General features: G+C 50.3%; 2 protein-coding genes across 2 annotated transcripts; both read right to left on the bottom strand.

Moving 5' to 3' along the window:
* Positions 1-3,960: 3,960 nt before the first annotated feature.
* Positions 3,961-4,467, bottom strand: LOC132943648 (uncharacterized). The gene has a single exon (XM_061012671.1). It carries the CDS (start codon positions 4,465-4,467, stop codon positions 3,961-3,963), a length of 507 nt encoding a protein of 168 aa, XP_060868654.1.
* Positions 4,468-8,325: 3,858 nt separating this feature from the next.
* Positions 8,326-9,476, bottom strand: LOC132943647 (uncharacterized). The gene is made up of 2 exons (XM_061012669.1): positions 8,935-9,476; positions 8,326-8,884 (listed from the first exon to the last, which is right to left on the bottom strand). Exons 1-2 carry the CDS (start codon positions 9,474-9,476, stop codon positions 8,326-8,328), a joined length of 1,101 nt encoding a protein of 366 aa, XP_060868652.1.
* Positions 9,477-15,876: the final 6,400 nt, after the last annotated feature.

Genomic DNA, 15,876 nt, shown 5'->3' with positions numbered 1-15,876 from the left:
CTTTGAATACTTTTTTTTTTGAAAATGCTGAACATTATGAATATCGAATAACAAATTTAATAACTGCACTAAATGAAATAACGAACACTTTCAAGCGCTCGAGACCAGTCCTGTATGGCTGTATATACGTCCGTGCTCTCGACCGTCTAATGCAAGGTTTATAGATAATATTATCTATGAACCATGCGCCTAAATGTAGTAATGTCTATGATTAAAGATTACAATTTATTTATAATATTATCTTTCAGTAATCTCAACATGACGATATTATGTTACTTATTCTCTATTATCATAGACCCATTATCATGTCTATGACTATAATAGTAATAATAATATATTGAAATATAAGAAAAAAATTACATAATGATATCTTAAAAAATAAAATTACATTGTTAAAACTTAAAACTATAGATATTTTAAATTATAAAGACATTAGTCTTGGGGGTGCTTAAAATAGAGTTGGGGGTGCTTAAGCACCCCCTAGCACCCCCGTAGTTGCGCCACTGATATCGAGTGTGATTGTAGTGAGCAGCAGTTATACAGTGATAACGTTAACACAATCATAACAAGAGGACCATGTGCGAATTAACAGTGTTCCCAATGCAACAACAAGATATCTCCCACTATTTATTTTAGTGCAACAACAAGATATCTCCAGAGATGTCTTGTTGTTGCACTAAAATAAAAACCAGACATGTCCATTTATATGATATCTTTGTATTTAACAGTCGGATTTGTCTGGTTGTTGCACTAAACGACGCAGTTTTTTTCTTGATAATGTACAATCAAAAACTTATTTTGGCCAAAATATGTAGATGTCTTGTTGTTGCCCTCAGGTCTTCAATTAAACGCTTGCCCTTGCCACTTGGGTTGGTAGCACCGACTGTTAGACCCTTCAGGAATGCGTCTCTGCCAGACTCGATGGTTTTGTCTACCCATATTTTGTTTGAAACGTCACCTGCGTTTACCCACGTTTCATCCAGGTAGTAAATGGTCCTTCCTTCCTCTCGATATTTTCGCATGTTTTCTAAATATTTATTTCTCCAAATGACGATTTCTTCTTTTTCAATCATAGCACTGTTACGACCTCTCTTAGTAAACGTACAATTTAACTTTTTCAATAAACGGTACAATGTTGTATGAGAAAAATTTGGAAGGTCAGGGTCTTCGTTAATTGAAGTCAGTATTTTTTCAATAGTCGGTAATTGACGTCTAAACCAAAAGTCATGAACTTTTCGCCACACAGCATTCTTTTCGAAATCGTCAGTTTTTTCGATTACTGAAGCCCTGATTTTGGTTTTATTCGGAGACTTTAATACGCCTTAATTTTTATAATCCGAAATGGTTTTACTAACTGTATTCCTACCGATACCAGTTGTTTTGCAAACGCTTAGAACCAAGTCCATATATTTAATTTTTGGTTGTTGTAACAGTATTGATTTGTATACATTAATTATTGTTTCCTTTTGACGAGAGCAAACGAACTAAAAAAAAAAAAAATTGAAATATAATTCGTGTCGTAATTTATTATGTTTACATTTTTATTTGAGATATTTATTTTATTGTACAATTTCTTTTTTTATTATGTTTAATATTATTATTTTACGTAATTTATAAGGCTTTTTAAGGTGAATTTTGGTAAGATATAGTCCACGAAAAGAAAAATTAATTTTATAAGTGGGCCATTTAATGATTTATAAATACTGTCAACTATCAAAAGTCTTTCACTTAAAATTCTATCCTTAAAATACAAATTTAAAGCATCCCATTGTTCCAACAATCTAGATACAACGGCCTGTAAGGATAACCATCTCGTTTGAAATGGATGCAATATTTTATGGGTGGGTGTTGAGCAAAATTCTTGGAATTGAACAAATTGATCATTTCTTTTTGAGCTCATTGAGAAGAAAGAGTAAATGCTACGAGCTAGTTCTTCACAGCGTTGATGAAGACTTTTACACGCTTCACTAGCACATAAATGTAGAGAATGACAAATGCATGTCCAAATTGTTATGCCCGGGAATTTTCGTATCATGCGACTGGCAACCGAATTATGAGCACCCATCATTACATTGCATCCGTCTGACCCAAAACCAATTAAGTTATTAAGAGGAATATCATAATCATTAAATGCTTTTAATATACTATTAAATAAATTCTTGCCTGTGGCATCTTCAAATGTCTTGTTATGATCATTTGGTCCAAATACACAAGATAGTTCAAAAAAATGACTGATAATTTTACCTACATCTTTGTTAAAATACCTAACCACTACACATGATTGTTTTGTACATCGGTAAGAACGCTAAACTTAACTTCTCTGAGGCATTGTGTCAAATATTCCTTATGGCATTTTCCAATTACATTTTTCATAATGGCAGTAGTCTTAGTTCGTTTAAGATGGATGTTTTTTGCTATCTCAGAATCTGGGAAACAAGTTTTAATTAAGTCGGAAAAATGGTCCATAGTATTAAAGGAAATATTATGTTCGGCCAGAAAAGCTGTTATTTTAATTTCAGCATTTTTTACTTTTTCGGATAATGGGGTAATTTTGGGTTTTAGAGCTTATACAATAGATGATGAATTTGATACACTCAAAGAATTAGTTTTATGTTTTTTACTGTTTACATGGCGGTTTAATGACGAAATTTCAGTAGCTAATGTGACGTTACAAATAATTTATGAATTCAAGTGGTTATACCCGTTGGTTGTGATATCAAATCCCTCTCATTAATATTTTATATTAAAGCTAGCTAAATTACCTTCTTACTCATCATTACTGAGTTACATTTTTATTATTTTCCTATTTAACACAAATTCTTGAAGATTTCAAAATTCAGACTTTTTTCATTTCAATTACCATACTTACTTGATTTTTAATCAAGTAAGTAAAAATAGTATTATATACGCACATTATTTTAATATTTAAAAATAATCTAATTACTAACATCAATTGATGCCATTCAATTGTAAAATCTATTGTATAGTATATTATAAATTATGATGTAATTATATGTACACAATATGACACATGTTCATTGGCCACATATCATATAAAATAATTACCATCGTGTTCATCCTCACAACCAGATGTTTCCCCATAAAACAACTGTTGAAGATAAGTCTGGCAAGTCTGGGTTTCTTGGAGTTCAGAAGTATTTGTTTTTTTGGATATATCTTTTTGTAAAGTATCCAACAGATATTTATTTAACTGTTCTTTATCTAATATAGAAAAATAACAATTTGTATACATTTGTGTGGTAGATCTTGGTTGAATACTTAAATATTAAATTATTAAGATATATATTTTACTATTATTCCCAATATTACACAAATAAACATCATTTTCAAAACGGACAACAATTATTTTGGTTTAATGCATGGCAAATTGATATACCTAATACATACAGAAGTTGGGTAACTATTTTTTTATAGAGTTAACTAGAGTTGAGTTTTCGAACGCACCCCTGGTTGTTCCCCGTCGCCTTATCACGCGGGGGCAGTTCTTCCCTACGTGGAAACAGCTGTTAATCAGCTGTTTCTTGGTTAAACCGTTTTCGCGCAGGTGGTTTTGGGTGGCTGTGTATTACTATCGGGATGAGGTAAAACAGACGATTACTCACCTGATACTTGTCGGACCTTGTCGGACCTTGTCGGACAAGGTGTCCCCGAATTGGTCTCCTCTAGATGCGTCTTTTTGGCCACTGCGCGCGAACGTGCCACAGGTATTACAGCCGCAAAGGTCACGGCGGCGTTGAATCGCCATTTTGTAAAAGATCCTAAACGTCTCTTCAGCTTCGTTGAGAGCGATCGCCTTTTTCTGAGGGTCCGCTGGGAGTTCTTCAGAGACGGTGCCGCATAAGATGTCCTTGACGTCATCTGCTGAGGTAGGGTGCCCCAGCCGTTCGCGGAGATAGCTGTTGAGCTGACCAATTCCCGTTGAGGTTTACATGGATGAAGCTAATCATATTGGCGGTTGCCGGAGCGCCAGGATCCAGCAGTACACCTAGCTCCGCAGGCGGCCGAACCAGGTCTGTGGGGGCCCGAATTCAGGCCAGCGCGGTCACAGGCTACGCATTTGGAGTCGCGAGTGCAGTCCTTTTCGTTGTGAGACTTCTCCCCACATTTGCGACAGGAGTCCCTAAGGTCGGGACCCGTGCAGGTGCTTTGGGAATGGCCGAAACCGTGACATTTATAGCACCTGGTGGCGTCAGGACGGCGTAGTCTGAATCGGCAGCTGGTCCAGCCGACCCTGACGCGAGTGACCTCTGTAGGTTTAGCAACTCTGGGTTCGCTGACCGTAGCTACCTGTTGCCCGTTCTTCAGCCTCCAAATGGAGGTAACAGATATCTGGCTGGTGGCAGTCTCAATCGCGGTGTCTACCTTGCTGGCGGCCAATATGGCGCTTTTGACAGCCTCAAGAACTGCTTCAGCAGTGGAGGTAGATTCTACGTCGATTACCTCCATGTCAACGCACGTGCCAGCCTTGGCTAAGGAGGCCTGCAGCCCAATTAGCTTTTCGGAGAGGGCCCTTTGTCAGGCGAGGCCGCTTCCCTAGACTTGAGGCTCCTCCCCAGGTCCAGGACAACGTCGCCCCCTCTTGTCTTTCGAATTCCGTTTACAGTGGCCCCAAAGTCGTCGGGGTTGACGCCTGACCCTTGGATGGCCTTGACTGTGTGTTCGTAAGTAGAGCCAGACGGGACTTTGACTATGATGGCGGCGTTCCGGTGTGGAGGCAGTCTCCTGGGCGCCGGCGTGGTCGGAGGGAGGGCTGGGAAATTGGCTTCCCCGTCGGCGGGCGGAGCAGCAGCCTTGGCCGACTTCTGGGTTTTTCTTCCTACCACTTCCTACCATGGTGCCTCTGCGTTGGGGGTAGAAGCTGCGGTCTTGGAGAGCTTGTTGGGCTCTGATCCAGTGTGACCTGACTTCGCTGCCCGTGGTGCCTTTTGACGTTGCTTCTTCTTCATAGAGGTGCTCTGAGGGTCTACCTCCATGGATGAATTTACCTCGGTGTGGTTGCACTTGGGGCACGGGACTCTGGTCAGCCGTCATGGTGATCGGGATGCTGGTGACGGGGGTGATTGCTAATGGCTCGGTGGTGGAGGTAGTCCCGCCTAGGGTTGGGCGAGAGGTCCTGCTGGTTTGGGTCCCGGTTTTAACGCCTCCGTAGGTGACCGGGAGGCCAACCGTCGATTCGTTTGGACCAGAGTTGAAGATGCGTTGGTTGATTGCGGAAAGAATGCCATGCAGCTGGTTCACTCCTTCACCTAGGGGACTGCCAGCCAGAGCTTTGGCCATCTCGCCGAGCCTGTGGACGATGGCGTGATGTACATCCCTGGTGAGTGGCGTCTTCGGAGTGGTGTCAGGTGCGGTATCCGGAGTTTCGGGCTCCGTGTAGGCGTTGGTCCTCTTCCTGGACCCCTCTTTTGTGAAAGGTTCGGTTGGAGGTGCTACCCTGTGTATGGCCCCTTGCCTATCAACGATGAAGTTGACGCCCTCGGCGGTGGTGTACACCTGTCCCAGTATGTACTCCTGATCACCGAATGCCGATTTGATGTAAATCTTGGGGGGTTCACCAGGGAGCGTGTTTTCGGGCATGTTGTCCGATGCCGCTGGGTGGCGTGCTCCTGCGTGGGTTGAGCGCAGCCGGGTGCGCGGGCTGCTGGGATCCGCGTCGGGGGAGGAGGGGAGGGATGGCGTTGCCGCCGCCTTGTTTCGCACGGTGCCTACGCGGCTAGCGTGCTGACCGACGCTCGGCTTAGTATTATTAATACATTTAATAATTACTCACCCGTTGTTTGGCTCACGGCGGCGGGTGTTGAGTCCTGGCGTCCTGTGAGCTGAGCTGGTTGTGCCTTGTGGGCCACTTGGTGAGTCGCGGAGAATAATTCACATGAAAGAATAAAATTTCGCAATTTTCATAGCACACAGTGGGGACCGGTACCAATCGATTTGTCTGAACAACACAATTTTAGAAAGCCTTAGACCTAAGTCGTAAGGTCAACCAAAGTCGAGTAATCTCAAAACAAAGAATTCGCGTTATGGCGTGTATTTACGCGGACTGATATTATTTTACGCGGACTGAATTATTTTACGTGGACTGAATTATTTTACATGGACTCTATTATTTTACGCGGACTGATTATTTTATGTGGACTGAATTATTTTACGCGGACTGAATTATTTTACGTGGACTGAATTATTTTACATGGACTCTATTATTTTACGCGGACTGATTATTTTACGCGGACTGACTCCTACTAACCTAACCTAACCTAACCTTTTTTTTTTTTTTTCAGTTTATAACCGACGACGCCGCGGGAACTGCTCTTGCATTGCTGCCGCGACGCCGCCATCGTTTATTGAAGCAATTAACAATATTAACATACATACGGGAGGGGTAGACAGGACAACTCCCCGACTTACCCCCCCTTTTACATGACATTTTATTTTTAAACATAGCCTGTGTGTTGACCTAGCTCGTCTTCTCAGGCCGACCGGAGTCCGGCGCCCTGGATGACTCGTTCGTCCTCCCCGGTGTACTGCGATGCCGTGATCGCCTTCCCTCCCGTGGTGTCACAGGTGAGGGGATGGAGAACGGTGGTCGGTGACACCTCCGACGTGTCGCTGTTGCGACTTTGAAGATTGTCGGCCGTCCGTTCTCCATCGTCCGCTGCCTTCAGTGGAGCAGCTGCTCCTCGCGTTCGTCCGCTTCTTTGGTGTTCAAAATTGTTTCCCATATCACCACGAACTCCATCCTGTTGGTCTTGGCTTATTCCAGGATCCTACGCCGGTGTGTCGGTTCGTCGGGTAGGTCGTCGGGCCGTGGGCCGCACAAGAGTTCCTGCACGTCCCCCGGCTCTGGTGGGCGCCGAAGAATCCTGGACAGGACTGCACGTTCGTCTTCCCACCTGGGGCAAGCGAAGAGCGTGTGCTCTGCCGTGTCCTCAGGGTTCATGCAGTATGTGCAGTAACTGTCGTCGGCACGGTTGAACCTCAGCAGATAGCTCCGGAAACAGCCGTGCGCTGACAGTGCCTGGGTCAGCCGGTATGTGAGGTTCATCGTGGGCTTAGTCACTCAGCGTGCGATGTCGGGCAGCAGCCGGTGAGTCCATCGGCGTCCGACGGCGTCCGGGCCGGCTGCTGACCGGTCCCATCTGGATAGCCACGATGATGTGGTGATCGCTCTTTCCTCCTTCTTAATTGCGGTGGTCGTTAGTTGTTCTCCCTCTTCTTCTAGCCGGGTCTTGACTCTTGCCCGTTCGTGGGCGAGGAGGTCGGCGGGCAACATGCACGACAGAACGGAGGATGCGTCAGCGGACACGGTTCTGTAGGCCCTGATGGTGCGGAGTGCCGTGATCCTCTGCGCCCTGGCCATCTCGTTCCGGTTTTTGGCTGTCTTGATGCCGACTGATGCCCAGGTAGGGGACGCGTAGAGCAGCTTGCTGTTGGTGACTGACCCCAGCAGAGCTCGTTTTGCCTGGGCCGGGCCGCCTACGTTGGGCATCAGTCGTTCGATGGCTTTAGCCGACTCGGTGGCCTTTCTCGACGCGGTGGCTATGTGCGTCGTGAATGACAGGTGGGTGTCCAGCTCCACGCCCAGATACCTGATAGCCGGCTTGACGGGAATGGCGTGGCCCTCCACGCGCAGTTGTGGATCCTCAAATTTGTGTTTCCTGATCAGGACGACGGCCTCAGATTTCTGGGGAGCTATCGAGAGCCCGTTGTCGCGCATCCAATCCGAGACCGTGTCTAGTGCTGGGTTAAGTAGTTCAGATGCGGATGCTCCGGTCCGAGAGGTTCCGATTACGGCCACATCGTCGGTGAAAGCTACAAGTTGGACTCTAGGTTGCATGTCCGTGTCCAGGAGCTCCTCGTAGAAAATGTTCCATAGCGCATGGCCTAGGACGGAGCCCTGTGGAACGCCACATGTTACTCTCCTCGGTGTTTGAGCCTCTCCGACGAGGAGGGTCCTGTCCTCCAGATAGGATCGTAGCATGCGGTTCACGTGTGGGGGGACCAGCCTTTCGCGGAGAGCAGCGTCGATCCGCGGCCACAGGGCGGAGTTGAAGGCGTTGCGCACGTCCAGAGACACGACTACGCAAAGATCGCGGTGCTGGACTGCGCCGGATGCGGCTCCCCGGGCTGCGCGGATTACACGATCGATTGCGTCGTCGGTGGATCGCCCGTGTCGGAACCCGTACTGGTTTTCCGACCTTTGTCCGGTCAGGTCGAGGTGCTGGTTGAGCCTGATCAGCAGCAGTTACTCCAGGAGCTTGGCCGTGGAGTTCAGCATGCACAGGGGTCTGTAGCTTGAAGGGTCTTCTATCTGCTTGCCCGGGCCCTTGTGAAGTAATACGAGCCTCGAGGTTTTCCATAGTGCTGGAAACTCGTTCCTCCGGAGGCCGCAGTTGAAGGTATTAAGCAGCGCCTGCGGTGCGATTTTGGAAACTCGGAGAAGGACTTCATTTGGAATCCCGTCTGGTCCGGTAGCTTTCCCAGGGGGAAGCCTAAGGCACGCTTCCCGTAGCTCTTCCGGAGTGAACTGGTCGGCTTGAGGTTGGGCGTGTGCTTCCGTGAGTCGGGGTTCCAGTGACCAGTCGGTTGCCGGAGGTTCGGGAACAGGTGGTCGGCTATGGAGTCCTCCCTTCCGCGAGCTTCGACACCTGGCCGCTGAAGGCCGATCCTCTTGGTCACGACCCTGTACGGTAGACCCCATGGGTCGTTGTCGACGGCCTTGCATAGCTCAGACCAGCTCTTTGCCTGAGCTTCACGAACGGCGTTGCGTAGGTCTTTACGTATACCCTTGTGTGCCTCGCGATGGGCGTCCGTGACGTCACAAGGATCGTGCCTCCGAGCAGACCGTTGAAGAGCCCTGCGTAGCCTGGTGGTTGATTAACGGAGTGCGGAGAGGTCCTTTGACCACCAGTGTACTTGCTTCCTTCCTGGTCTCCGCGAAGCCCTTGGAGGCATACAGGAGTCGCAGGCTGCCTCCAGATAGGCGGTGAGTTGCTCAGCTGCCTGTGACGCCGTGGTGTCTTCGTCGACGTAGGGTTCAGCCTAACCGTATTGCTGAGGTGTGCGGCCAGTGCTTGGGCGTCCAGCTGATGGAATGACCAGCCTCTTGCGTGATTGCCACCAGTGTCATCCACGTCAGGTGTAGGATCGTGAGTAAATTCGATGTAGCGGTGGTCGCTGGCTGACTCAACTTCTTCCAGGACTCTCCATCCGCGTATGGTGGCTGGTGCGACGAGGAGTGAGAATGTCACGTCGATTACAGACTCGGCGTTGATCCTCCGGTATGTTGATTTGGAGCCGATGTTTTCAGTATGGAGGTTCAGACCGGCCGCGAGGTCTGAGAGACGTTCTCCTCGCTGGTCGTTGCGTGCGGATCCCCACTCCTGGGACCAGGCATTAAAATCGCCGCCAATCAACACGTGAGTTCGGGCATCACATTCGAGCACAGACTGATGCATGTCGTCAAGAAAAGTTTCAAACTGTTCATCAGTGGCGTTGCGGGAGGTGTAGCAGCTGTAAATCCTTAGCCCGCGGCCTTGAATCCAGGCGAAGCCGAAGCCGGACCCTTTCGCCTCGGGTACGAAGTCCGCTGAAGCCGTGAGGACCACTGCGCAAGAGAGATCATTGCTCACTGTCCATCTCGCTCACTCCTTTCAACAACGTCATATCTCAAAAAGTTCAATTTTTAAGGAGAGCGATTTTAAACTTAGAAAGTAGAATAAAATCGCCTAAAATAAATACTAATGTACCGATTGAAATTTTAAATATGTGAGCCATACATTAGAGATAATACCTGCTTTTGTTTCTTGATTTAAAGAAGAATAACACATAAAAACTTTAAGTTTAAAAAGTTCCTCTTGATTTATTTATGACATTCTTGTTCAAAATGTCATTGATGGTGTTTGAAGTATTTCAAAATGTGTCATTATAGTCACTAAAATAATACGTGTTTCGTGAACGACAGCTGCGTGTCGAGCTCCACGCCGAGGTACCGCATGGAAGGTTTGATTGGGATCGTGTGACCTTTTACGAACAGCTCCGGGTCGATGTAAATGTTCTTCCTCGTTAGGACGACGGCCTCGGTTTTTGCAGGGGCTAGCTTCAGTCCGTTGTTCGTCATCCAGTCTGAAACCTTTTCCAGCACTGGATTGAGTAATGTCGCTGCTGCCTCTCCGTTGCGGGCGATGCCTACGACGCACACGTCGTCGGCGAAGGCCACTAGTTGGACGCCCGACGGCATATCCAGATCCAGCAGTTTGTCGTAGAAGACGTTCCACAGGGCTGGTCCGAGAACCGAGCCTGGGGGACGCCACACGTGACGTTTCTGCTGAGCAGCGACTGGCCGACCTGGAGTTTTCTGCCGTCGAAGTACGATCGAATGGTGTTGTTCAGGTATGGGGGGATCTGACTTGCTCGTAACGCGGCATCGATTTTCCTCCATGGCGCGGTGTTAAAAGCGTTTTTAACGTCTAGCGAGACGGCCACGCATATGTCCCGGTGCTGAACGGCGCCCGTGGCCGCCCTGTGAGCGGCTTGGAGCACTCGCTCGATTGCTTCGACGGTCGACCTGCCATTGCGGAAGCCGTACTGGTTTTCTGACCGCTGACCAGTGTCGTCGAGATGTTGGTTGAGTCTGTCGAGCAGAAGGCGCTCCAACAGCTTGCTGGCAGAGTCCAGCATGCACAGTGGTCTGAAACTCGATGGTTCGTCTATCGGCTTCCCGGGTCCTTTGTGGAGGAGCACCAGTCTGGCCGTCTTCCAACGTGCTGGAAACTCTCTGCGGACCAGGCATGCGTTGAAAATTTTTAATAAGACCTGAGGACGGAGTCGCGATACGTGGAGTAGGACCTCGTTTGGTATGCTGTCGGGCCCCGTAGCCTTACCCGCAGGTAATCTTTTGCAGGTTGTGAGGATTTTGACCATGGTAAACTCATGGCCTTGTCGTTCGTCGTCGGCCAATGGAGGCTCGTGGACCCAGACTGTTGGCGGTGGATCCGGGAACAGGTGATTGGCTATGGCCGCTTCTCTGCCGCGTGCTTCGATCCCTGGACGACTTCGGCCTATCTTCTTGGTGACCACCTTGTAGGGAAGTCCCCAAGGATCGTCGTCGACGGCTTTACAAAGCCGTGCCCAGCTTTTGGACTGCGCGTCGCAGATGGCGTTGTGGAGCTCCTTCCGTTTTGACTTGTAAGCCTCGCGGTGATCGTCTACGGTACCTTGAGGGTCGTGCCTGCGCGAGGACCGTTGGTGAGCTCTGCGCAGCTTGATGGTCGAGCTGCGGAGGGAGGTCAAGCCGTTCGACCACCAGTGAACTTCTCTTCGGCCCGGTCTATGAGGTGTTCTTGGGGGCATGCAGGAATCGCAAGCGCCCTCGAGGTATTCGATTAGTGAGTCGACCGCCTCTGATGCGGTGGTTTCATCGCGTACGACGGGTTCAGCGGAAGTGGCGAGGTATGCAGCCAAAGCGCCGGGGTTTAGTTGACGGTAGGACCAGCCTCTGGGGACGGGGCCACCGATGTCTTCCGCTTCATATGCCCTGTCTAGGGTGAACGCGACGTAGCGATGGTCGCTGGCGGAATACACATCGTCGAGCACCCTCCAGTCGCGAATAGTACCCGGCGCGATGAGGCGGGAGAATGTAACGTCGATTACTGATTCGGCGTTGACTCTGCAGTAGGTGGGAGTGGTGCCTACGTTAGCGACGAGGAGATCCAAGCTGGCTGCAAGGTCTGCCAGTTAGTCGCCTCTTCCGTCGTTCCGAGCTGACCCCCACTCTCGATACCAGGCGTTAAAGTCGCCTCCTACCACTATTGCAAGCTGCGGGTCGGCTTAGCGGACGTATCTTGTATATCCATGAGGAAGGATTCGAAGTTAGCTTCGGAATCGTTCTGCGAGGTGTAGCAGCCATAAATCCTGAGGCCTTGAGTCTGGATCCATGCGTAACCTCGATCGGACCCCGTAGACCCGGGGGTGAAGTCAGCTGACGCCGTGAGAGCGACCGCGCAAGAAAGGTCATCGCTGACTACCCAACTGACGCCGTGCGCAGGGCTCCAGTTGTATTCCGATACGAGAAGTACTTGAGCGTCGGTAGCAGCGGCGGTCTGCTGGAGCAGACTCTGCGCTGTGGGGCTCCGGTGGAGGTTAATCTGTAGGAAATTAATCATACTCGGTTGTTGGAGGAGTGTAGCTCATTGATGGCTTTTCTACGGGCGGCGCAGGACGCGTGCTGCGTTGATGCGGTCACACGCCACGCAGTGTTCGGCACTCTCAGTGCAGATGGCCTGCTTGTGCCCTGTGAGCCCACATCTCCTGCAGGCGGTAGCGAGATCGGGACCGGTGCACTGTCGCGTGGAGTGGCCAAAGCCGTGGCACCTGTAGCACCTAGCTGGTTCAGGCCTGCGCGGCCGCACCCGGCACTGTGTCCAGCCAACGCGTATCGAGGTGAGACTTCGGCTGATGGCTATGGGAACGGTGGCGGTGGCCATTTGGCGGCTGTCACGAGTTGCCTATATGCCTGTTATCTTTATTTCCTCTGCGGAGGGGAGGTCTTCTTCGCGTAAGGCCTTGAGGATCGCGGCTAAAACTTCGTCCTTCGTAGTCACTTCGTCTAAGTCTGTTATTTCTACTTCGGCGGTGTGCCGGAGCCTGGTGATTACAGATCCAACCATATTTTCGGCCAGCTTGTCCCGGATGACGGAGGTGGCTGCTGTGGCCTTAGCACCTTTGGTGAGCTCCACCAGGAGGTCACCGTTTCGCGTCTTCCTCATTGAGGTCACGTGTGTACCCATGGCCTCGAAGTCGATTTCGGTTGCTCTTACAGCGCGCAGGGTGTCGGCGTATGTCCGGCCCTCGAGGACCTTGACCAGGACGGCCGCAGATCTCTGCACCGTTTTCCTGGCCGTTTGGGTCCTGGGGGGGGGGTTGATTTTTCTGGCGGGCCTCTCCACTAGGGTGAACTCTTCTGATGGTTTATGGCCACCGTTTCGGGCTGCTTTTCTGGCGCGACCATCTCGATCAGCGTGCCTGAGGCAGGAGTGATGTTGGTCGGGGTCTTTGAGTCATTTTTGCGGGATTTATTGTTGTTGCTGTTTCTTCGGCGTTTGTTTCCCTTGGGTTTGTGCGAAGCGGGTGGTGGTTGAGTCGATGGCGCAGGCTGGGCGTTGGTGGCAGCGTCTTCTTTCCGTTGGTTGTCGGCGACGGTTAGAGCTTGTCACTCTCTGGAGAGTTGGGACAGGGCCTGGCAAACCAGTTCGAGAGCCTTGGCGATTTTGGTCATGCACGCCCCGATCTGGTCATCGTGGTAAAATTCGTCGGCGAGGCCTTCTGCGAGGTCGCAGGCGTACTTGGTAGCCTTGGCCGCGGCACCAAGTAGGCTGTCATTGTCGATGTTGGTCGGCACTTTGGTTTTGATGGCAGGCTTATTTCCGATTGTCTTGGTAAGCTTCTTTTTTGAGTTCGGTTCTTCGGTTGATGAGCTGGAGCCCTTTCTCTTGTGTTTCGGGTTGACTTCTTCCGTGTCCATGTCCCATGTGTCGGGGACTGAGGACGGCATGGCTAGCTAACCTGAAAAAACGGTGTCGTGATGTACAGGGGAAAAAAAAAAGGGGGGGGATTTTTCGGATTTTTCTGTTGGGGGGACCTCGTCTGGGAGTTTCCTCGGGGCCTTGTGCCCGAGTCCTGGGGTCGTAAGACCTTCGGAGCCGGAGTTACGGGTGTTTTTTTAAAACGGGGTGAGGGGAAAACTTTTGCGTGGGGTTGGGGGCCGATGCCCCGGCCTCGTAGCTGTTTTCCGCAGCGCTTTCCGAGCGCTGGTTCTCGCTCACCGGCGTTTTCAAGTTTTCCGGATTCTAACGGGCTGACGCGATCGCGGTGGCGAAATCCGAATTTCGACCGACCCGATGGCAGTGTCAAAATCCGTTATCACGGCTTTCGGGGCTGCGCGATAGTACGGGCGGCCGTGTTAACCTTATGGGCTGAACTAATAGTGCACTCACCTGAGCCCTTTTGGCCGGATTTGCCCCCTGGAGGTCTTATTAATTCGGGCTCGACTGGGTGCGTCGAATCAGCTGATGTACCTCAGCGTGGGACCTTTGGTAGTCGCTTAGTGAACGCTTTTCTGGGCGGTTTAATGAGGTGGCTCAACTTGACCTGGTGCACTGAGATCGGCACCAAAACGAGCGAACGAGCTGAAAAAACTTCCGTACGGACACTGAGCACACTTTGCGCGGTCGGAATTTTTGATTCGAAGTCGCGGTTGGCTAGATTACGTGAACTTTTGACGCTTGCGTAATTCGGTAGCACTGAACTCGGAACCGTCGTTAATCGGTGTCGGATTTGATCGGACGGGGGGCTACAGATCCGCTGAGTACATCAAAAGATGCGCACGACTGGTGTATCGAACGGGTGTGTGCGGTAGTCGGTTCGCCAGTGTCAGCGAAGTGGCGAGTGACCGTGCGATCGGCGGCCAGCCGCGGTGGGCTTAAGTCGCCGTGATGCACTAGGTTTTGAACTCACGGTCGCGCGCGATGTCTTATTCTCTTAGTTGGTGCGAGACGAAGATTATGAGACCTCGAACGCGTGGATCGGACGATATTTTCAGACGAAATATTTTCCAGCGGCGGGCGGCGGATCTCGGCGCACTGTTTTTGCGATTTCTCGGTCGCACTTTGACGGAATTTGACGCGCGATGTCTTTGCGTGACGGCGGAGACAAGACGCAGCGATGGGTACCGGATTCGATCGGATCGGTTCGATGTTTTTCGAGAAAACAAAAAACACGATGGGAGCGGTACGGAGGTCCGTGTTGTCGGTTTTGTGGTCGGAGCCAGACTTTTTTTTTTCTGTTTGAACCGACGGCGTCGCGGGGACAGCTTTCGCATTACTTCCGCGACGCCGCCATCGTTTATTGATAATCAACATTTTATACATACATGAGGGAGGTAGATGGGACAATACCCCGACTTACCCCCCTCTTTATACATGACAACAAATTTATGTTTACAATTACAGGTTGTGTGTGGGTGTCTGATGTTTTCCTGAGCCGACCCGAGTCCGCCGCCCTTGCAGTCTCGTTCTCCAGTTGTCCAGCGATGCCGTGATAGCCGTCCCGCCCGTGGTGTCACAGGTGGGGGGATGAACAACGTGGTTGGTGACACCTCCGACGACTCGCGGTAGCGAATAGTGTGAGGGTCTGTCCAGTTGTTTATCGTGAGTCCCCGGTGTGAGTCAGCCGTTTCGCTGATCTTCTCGTTCGTCTTCTTCTTTGGTCCCCAGGATTGACTCGATCATGGCGATGAGCTCGAGCCGATTGATGTGTGCCTGCGCGTGTAGCCTGGACCTGGCTGATGCGTCGTCTGGTAATGCGTCGGGTCGGGGGCCGAACAGAATTTCCTCGACGTCTTCGGGCGCCGGTGATCTTCGCAGGATTTCTACCATGCGCGAGCGGTCGTCCTCCCATCTCGGACAAGCGAACAGCGTATGCTCGGCTGTGTCGTCGGGATTCACGCAGTAGACGCAGTAGCTGTCCTCCACCCGGTCCCTCTTTTGGAGGTAGCTTTTGAAGCAACCGTGACCGGTTAGCGCCTGGGAAAGATGATACGTCAGGTTTAGTGGTGGTTTGTTCAACCAGCGCATCACATCCGGGAGCAGGCGGTGTGTCCATCGTCCGCTGGTAGTAGCGCGATCCCATCGCGATTGCCACGCACGTGAGGAGATTTCCCTCTCCTGTTTCCTAATCGTAGGAGTGGCGGTGGCGTCATCTTGGTCGTTGAGCTGAAGACGAATTCTTCCCCTCTCATTTGCCAGCAGGTCGGCTGAGATCATCGACGACAGCAGCGAGGAGGCGTCCGCAGAGACGGTT

This window comes from Metopolophium dirhodum, chromosome 4, assembly GCF_019925205.1.
Source record: "Metopolophium dirhodum isolate CAU chromosome 4, ASM1992520v1, whole genome shotgun sequence".
NCBI lineage: Eukaryota > Metazoa > Arthropoda > Insecta > Hemiptera > Aphididae > Metopolophium > Metopolophium dirhodum.
This window is presented reverse-complemented; position numbering and strand designations above follow the sequence as displayed.